This window comes from Microtus ochrogaster, linkage group LG4 (genome assembly GCF_000317375.1).
Source record: "Microtus ochrogaster isolate Prairie Vole_2 linkage group LG4, MicOch1.0, whole genome shotgun sequence".
Taxonomy (NCBI): Eukaryota; Metazoa; Chordata; class Mammalia; order Rodentia; family Cricetidae; genus Microtus; species Microtus ochrogaster.
In genome coordinates, this window is record NC_022030.1 from 48165651 (window position 1) to 48173420 (window position 7770).

Consider the following 7770-nt stretch of genomic DNA (forward strand, 5'->3'; position numbering starts at 1 on the left):
CAAGCAGTATTTAAAAGAATACAGTGTCCGTGTAATTATTTCGGGTAAAGCTAGCCTTGCGGGCAGCGGGGTGCTGGGGACGCAGCCCCGCTGCTCCCCTGTTACTACAGATTCTGGAATCAAATTCAGGTTATCAGGCTTCTGCAGCAAGTATTGGACCATCTCACTGGCCAAAGTATGTTTTGTTTACTAGCAACATGTGACTGTTAACTGCACGTACACCTTTTTTCACTGCCTTTGTATCTTTCTCTGCTGAGAAGGCTCGTTCCTTCTTCCTTCTGAAAGCCAGGAGTTAGAAGGAGTCATGTGACTGACTAATACTACAGGGAGACAGGTAACATGTTAAGGCATTTAGTTAAAGGAGAATTGATTTCAGCTTCTGGTTTCTAGATGGCATGCCCCCTGTTTCATACACCTATAGTTTAAATAGAAGGAACTGGGACTGTCCTCCCTTAAAATACCCCAGCATTCTGCTTTTCTAGTGGACCATGTCCTGTTCTTTAGTAAAAATTTCAACCCAAATTATTATTTTACTTTCAGAATATTGCCCTCATTAGAAAAGTACATTACCGTACTTTCATAAGTCAAATTTTTATTACCAATAGTAAATCACTAAAAGCATTATAATAGTATATTTATAGATTGATTTTTTCCCCCTGAGATCCAAATTATGTCTTTTTTAAATTTATTTTTTAAAAATTACTTTATATGTATAGGTGTTTTTGTCTACATGCATGTTTGTGTGCCATATGCATGCCTGGTGCCTGTGGAGGTTGAAAGAAGGCATCAGTTCCTCTAGGACTGAAGTTACAGACAGCTGTGAGCCACACATGGGTCCTGGAAATTAAACCTAGGTCTTCTGGAAGAGCAACCATTGCTCTTAACCACTGAGTTATCTCATAGCCATGTCTTAAAAAAATACATTATTAAATGCACATTCCACCACACTTGTAGAGTGGTCACAGGACAACTGCATTAGGGAGTCGATTCTCTCCTTTCAGAATGTTTTAAGGTAGCATCTCCCTTACTGCTCTGCCTTACTGTGTATACCAGGCAATTATATTGTCCATGGAAATCTTGCCATAGGAGTACTGGGATTACAAATGGCTATCTAGCCTTTTACCTAAGTTTCAGGGAATTTGAGTTTATGTTAATGTGTCTAAAAAGAAAGCATTTTTACCTGCTGAGCCATCTGGTCCCCTGGATCTGTTTCTTAAGCAACAACCAAAATATTTTCTGAAAACCAGGTGCCAAAATATTTATATCTAATGTAATTCTAATTACATTAGAATTAATGTCTAGAATTTTATTTTGCCAAATCATACCTTTTGTGAATGGCATGAGGCAAATTTCACTTTTTAAAACTTGAAATGCAAAGCTAACAAGATGGCTCAGTGACTAAAGGCACCTGTCACCAAGCTCTGTGACCTGGGTGTGACTCCCAGGACTTACATGGTAGAAGAAGAAAACTGAATTCTTGCAAGTAATCTGATCTTTATGCTATACACCAATACACACACACACACACACACACACACACACACCCCATAGAACTACCAAGATATATGTGCATACATGTACATGAAATAAATAAAATTGTAAAAAGAAATTAAACTTGAAGTGTGGTTGCATGAATATTGATATTCCACTATTTGGGGATCTCTTTTGAAAAGTAACCTTTGCAAGATAAATTGAGATAAGCTTTCCAGAAATTACTTTCTTGTGCTGGAAAGATGGCTAAGGGGATAAAAAGCACTTCTTGCGTAGATACTCATATACTAGACTAGAGTTTGGATCCCCAGAACCCACATAAATGCCAAATGGGTGTGGTGGGTCCCAGCCACTGGAGACAAAGACAGGATTCCATGAAAAAGCTGGCTAGCTAGACTGGTGAAATCAATGAGTGAATGAGAGCAGTGGACGTTATAGCTGACATTTAAAAATTTTGCTTTTTAGACTTTATTCTTTTGTTTTCTCTCTAGTCTTGTCTGAACAGTAGCCTTAACTAAATTTGAATTTTCAGAAACTTCTCCCAGGGCTGGAGAAATGGCTCAGAGGTTAAGAACACTGGCTGCTCTTCCAGAGGTCCTGAGTTCAGTTCCGAGCAACCACATGGTGGCTCACAGAAACTTCTCCCTACCTACTATTTTATGGATGAGATAACTAGTCTTTATCTTTGGCAAGACTGTAGCATATATTGTAAATGAGGGCCTAGGAATAATTCTCTGTTCTTAATGTTTGAACTTTTTAGTGGTGATCATGAGGAATCCCCTTTAGCACACACTAGTGGTTTCTTTCTTTTGTTGTTTTGAGGGAATGGATGGAAGGGGTCATTTTTATAGATTCATCTTGAACTAAAACGGAGTTTAGCAGTACAAGCAAGTATTATGTATGTAACAGACTCAATGTAGTATAGATCTGAGCTAAGTTTAAGTTAGCGTCTTGAAGTAATATGCTATATCATCTATATAGACTTGGGAAAGTGTCTACAGGTCTTGTACCTATTCATTGGACTTTATTTCCAAATTACTTGACAGACTAATTTAAATACAGTTAGATTTATAAAAACATTTTTTTGGTACAATACCTCCTTTCAGTAGGGAAAGTAATTACATGGCATTAAATACTAATTCACATTTATTAAGGGACAGGCAAGTCCAATGATATGCATACTAAATAGTCTCAGTTTAAGGATAAATATAATATAGTTACATATGCTTGCATTATAATGTGTTATTTATCACGAGATGGATCCGTTGTTAGAAGGGGTGTACTGCTCTTCCAGAGCCTGAGTTGTTGCCCAGTACATACAGCAGGTTGCTCACACCTGCCTGCAACTCCAGCCCCAGGGTATCCAACAAATCTGGCCCTCATGGGCACCTGTACTCATGTGCACACGCAGACACATAATTAAAAATAAAACGAAGCCAGGCAGTGGTCGCACACACTTTTAATCCTAGCAATTGGGAGGCAGAGGCAGGTGGATCTCTGTGAGTTTGAGGCCAGCCTACTCTACAGAGCGAGTTCCAGGACAGGCTCCATAACCTTGTCTTGAAAAACCAAAATAAATTAAATAAATAAATGAGATTAATCTTTTTTTAAGTTACTAAGAAGGTATAAATAAATGACAGTTAAGGATCTTGTTATTTGTATCATTGCTGGGAACAATATATTAATTGAATAAGTTTAAATCAGCTCAAGGGAAATTCAGTGTTCATTTTCTATGAAAGTCCTTCACTCTATAACACTGTCTTGTAATGAATGGGTTAATAAAGTTTCAGTGAAAACAAAATAGCAGGCAAAATACATGGGGGTGTTTTTCCTCTTGGTGTGGCTATCATTGAAGTGATGAGAAATGGTTGCCAGCTTTTTAAATATTTGTGTTCTAAACACAGTATACTGTTTAAATCTCTGCAAATCTTTTACGGATTATTAATAGGAAGAGCTATAGACGTCAGCCTTTGGCACGGTTTTATTTGTGCTCTGTGCACAGCACTCTTGACCACTGCTTGTAAACAAGACTGGCTCTGTGATCTTTGCATGTGTTACACAGAGCCAGAAATCAGCCATTCACCTGAAACACATCCGTGGGCACAGACAGGCCTTTACTTCTTTCTCCTTTCTGTTGTTGACAGTGATGGTTTAGTTTTTTTTTTTTTTTTTGGTTTTTCGAGACAGGGTTTCTCTGTGGCTTTGGAGCCTGTCCTGGAACTAGCTCTGTTGACCAGACTGGTCTCGAACTCACAGAGATCCGCCTGCCTCTGCCTCCCGAGTGCTGGGATTAAAGGCGTGTGCCACCGTCGCCCGGCTTTTTTTTAAAATAACTTTTTTCTTAATGGACATATTTCACTTAGTTTACAAAAATAGATATGTGATTAATTATAGAGTCAAGATTTGCTCTGTTTTATTTTAAGACACATAAAGCCTCCACTGACTTCTCTTATTGCCTTTTTGTTTTCTCTCTCTCTTCCTGCTTAAGCACTCCTATCTGGACAGGGAAACCTCCCTTCTTCTGAGAAACATTGCAGGAAAACCTTCTCATTTGCTGACCAAGGTGATGTCACTGTTTTCCATGTGCATGTAACTATTCCCTGCCTTGTAGACAGAATACGATCTCTTGTTGGGATTGCATTCTCGTATCTCTTATTAGTAGCACCACTGTCTTTAGTACAGGTTGCTTTTTCTCTTGCTAAAAGTTATTGTCTTCCTAACCTAATGACTGTTAATAATCAGAGCCAAAAATATTTTCAGTAATTTCCACTTGTTTCTAACTTCTACAGATGCCTAGTATTTTTTCAAGTATATTGTGCTTCCTCTAGTTTAATTTTCTATTGCATTTCAAAGCCTGAAAATACTGCTTTAATTTAACTTTTGCTATTAATTGTTTTATGCTATGAGTTTCTTTTGCAAGCTTTAACAGTTCTTACTTTCATTATTACCTCTGGTTTAATTACAACATTTACTTACATAGATAGAATTTTAATTTATATTAACTTAGTCTTACCAGAAGAGAAGATCACAATTTGAATTTCTAAATTCTCTACCCTCAGTTTGATTCAGTTCATTGGATTTTACTGGGATCCTATTTTACAACTTAAAATCTTTTATTAATTCTCATTATTAACTAGGTAACAGTAATCAAGGAGCTGTATGAGTTTTCTTTATCATTATCTTATTTAAATAGTACAACAGTAAGTTCAAGACTACCAGACTTCTAGTTTCTGAAGAACAGTATAGAAGCTACTATGTATGTTATTATATCTGAGAGTTCTTTCCCTTTCATTAATTCATAGCATAAACTTGGAGAGAAGGTGACTGACTAAAGTCAAAATTCCTCTAAGAAGCTTCTCAAAGAAAAAGGCTTTTTGACAGAATAAGTAGTGAGACCATTTCTTTCCCCCAAACTTCCTTTCGAAAAACAAATTCAGAATCAGAGCAGTGAAGAAATCTAAGCAGGTTTTGTCCATGTACTTTCTAACCCGAGTCTACCCTCATGGCTTTTAACTAGGATCTGTTTTAGAAGAGAGTGCTAGATCTTGCCCTGTGCACTGTCTCTATGTCATCTCCAGATAGTTGATAGCTGTTAGGGCTTCCTGGATATCAGCGTCTTACTTACTAACATTTAAATCCTGCAGAAAATCACCCATCTTCTCTCTGGAGCCCCACAGCTTACTACCACTCTTGTAGTGATACAGGGGAGCATTCTGATCACCTGTCACTACACTTCTCACTTAGTATCTCAAATCCAAAGTGAGCGTGTTGTGATTCCCAAACTTTACCCGTCTGTTCCATTCCCATTGCCTCCACTATAACAATCCCTCAGCACTTCTCCAACCATTACAATTGTCTCCAGCTTTGTCTCCATTTTTTTCTTAGACTATTCCCAGACTGAGTTTAACATTTTACCACTTCTCTTGCCTATTTGTCTAGTCCTCTTTATTGACCTTTGTACTATGAAGTACTAGTTAGTATACAACACTATAAAATGGACATAGTCCTTACTCTTAAGGTCTATTATGACGATAAAGTATAAAGTTTCCAGGCCTTATGGTGCACTCCTGTAATCTTAGCACTTGGAAGATAAAGGCAAGTGCATCAAGAGTTCAGGGTTGTCCTCAACTATACAGTAAATTTGAGGTCAGCCTGGGACTATAGGAGATCCTGAATTGAGAGAGAGAGAGAACATTAATATAAATATATACACACATATGTCTATATGCAAGCACGGAAAAATACCTAAATTATATTAAATGCTATGAAGGAAACAAGGAGTAGGGAATCCTGAGGAGAAGATAAACAGTCTATTTCACTGATGGTGAGGCCAGAAAAAGCCCCTTTTAGAGGATGAAATTGAAGCTAAAGCCTAACAGATGAAAAGAAAGGCATGATCCATGTAGGTAGGCTGAGAAAAAAGGGTTTGTCATACCTGAGAAGCTACAGTCTGTATTGTTGAAAAGACCATAATAAAGTGGAGTTACAAGTGTTTTGCTTTGTGTTGAAAAGCACAAACGAACGAGATGATCAAGGCCTGCTAGAACATTAATATTTCTATAAATGCAGTGGGGAGCTACTGGGGGAAAGTAGTCATCCCTTCAACTAGTATTGATTGAGTACCTTTTATGTGTCCATGTCTCTGGTCCTGGAAAATATGGGCAGTAAGCAAGTTCTTCCCAACTTCACATCCCCATCTGGCAAGGAAACAGCCGTACAGACTAAAATATGAAAGGTTTCTACCTACAGTTGCTAACAGATATACCACTGCATACGCAGCCATAGTACCCTGCTTGTACGGTAAGAAATTTGAGCAAGAATGTGATTCAGTAGTGTAGAATCCAAACACTTAAGAATAGGCTTGGAATAGTGCCATGGAAGAGGTGGTGTATAATCCTAAGCAACCCAGACCACGGAGCTCAGATGCACCTTACTCTGACTATCGTCAGTGCCCTCTGTCAGAGCACCCGGCTCTTGTGAACTATGTGACCTTCTTTTTATGGTGCTGGGTATTGAATCCTGAACCTTTTATATACCCTTCATTGATCTTTACTTTCAGCCCCAAGTATGTATATTGCTAACACACCAACCTATGGAATAATCTGGCTTTCTACCATAAAGTACCCAACCTCCAGAGTCTGTCAAGGTGTAAGAAAATTATGCTAGCAGTAACCATTGTTTTCTCTGCTTCAGAAATTCAGAAGCTAAAATGCTTTTACAGTGTGTCTTTAACAAGCTGTTTTATTTGTTGATACTCCAAAAGCTAAGGCTATAAACTGTTGAGGATAGTAGAAACTGAGATTATCATACAATTAATATATAGTTAAGCAATTAATAAATATTTGTATGATCTTAAGACAGTAATCTTTAAGAGTCTTATTTCGTACAGTGGCTATAATAATCATACAAGCTTTGTATTTTTGAATTTAAATTAGATATCATATACACCATAACTTTTGGTTCAGCAAGTTTTAGATAATTAATGTAAGTTCTCTTGAGTTTAGTATAATTCTGTGATTCTTCAGAGAAATATTGCAGTGAATATTAGATTACCACTTCAAGTTCTCTTTGAATTAATTTGTTACTTTTTAATTGTCACAGTCTTCCAGAGAAATTGTAAACTACTATTTATCCCCTTGATTTCATTGTTTGTTCTGAACCTGTAAAGTCTTATTTCTCAGTTGAAGTCATTCACTGTCCCTCTCTACACAACTGTAACTCTCTAAGTACTGATATTCTGATATTTACACCCCAGAGAATGCTACACTTTGTAGCCCAGCATTGATTTTCATTTAATCATAAGATCTTTACCCAGTTTTTGTGCTGTATGCAAATTTGAGGAGGCTTGACATTTGATGGCTGTTGATTTACACAGTAGTTTTTCAGTAGAAAATGAGTTCTCTCTTGCCCTTTTAAGAGAAATAGAGAAAGTTGTTTTTGTATGAGTGAAGTGTCCCTTACTATGTGTAGGGTAGTTGTGAGACAGTGTGAAGAAAGGACTAGTCAAAAAAATTGGGGCAGAAGACTGAAAATCTGAGTTGGTCAGCAGAAAACACATGGAGGAAGCTTTCTCCTTTGCATTAGCGAATACAGGCTAGCACTGCCTTTATAAATAAACTACTGTAAATCTTCCAGGTATTATACTGATCTGTCTCTTTCAGAGAATGTAAGATGATTTCCTTTAAGCCAGGCAGTGGTGGCACACACCTTTAATCCCAGCACTCGGGAGGCAGAGGCAGGCGGATCTCTGTGAGTTTGAGGCCTGCCTGGTCTACGGAG

General features: G+C 37.6%; 1 protein-coding gene across 4 annotated transcripts in view; it reads left to right on the plus strand.

The window, feature by feature from the left end:
• Positions 1 to 7770, plus strand: part of Raph1 (Ras association (RalGDS/AF-6) and pleckstrin homology domains 1) — an 85844-nt gene that overhangs the window by 46382 nt on the left and 31692 nt on the right. For 3 of the 4 annotated variants that reach the window (XR_003378174.1, XM_026786161.1, XM_026786160.1), the window contains exon 5: positions 3980 to 4054. The exons of the other annotated variant lie outside the window; for it this stretch is intronic. Coding sequence is in view for 2 of the 3 variants with exons in the window: in XM_026786161.1 (XP_026641962.1) it covers positions 3980 to 4054 (75 nt within the window). In the remaining variant the exon portion in view is untranslated. The remainder of the gene's footprint in view (positions 1 to 3979; positions 4055 to 7770) is intronic. 4 annotated transcript variants of the gene reach the window in all.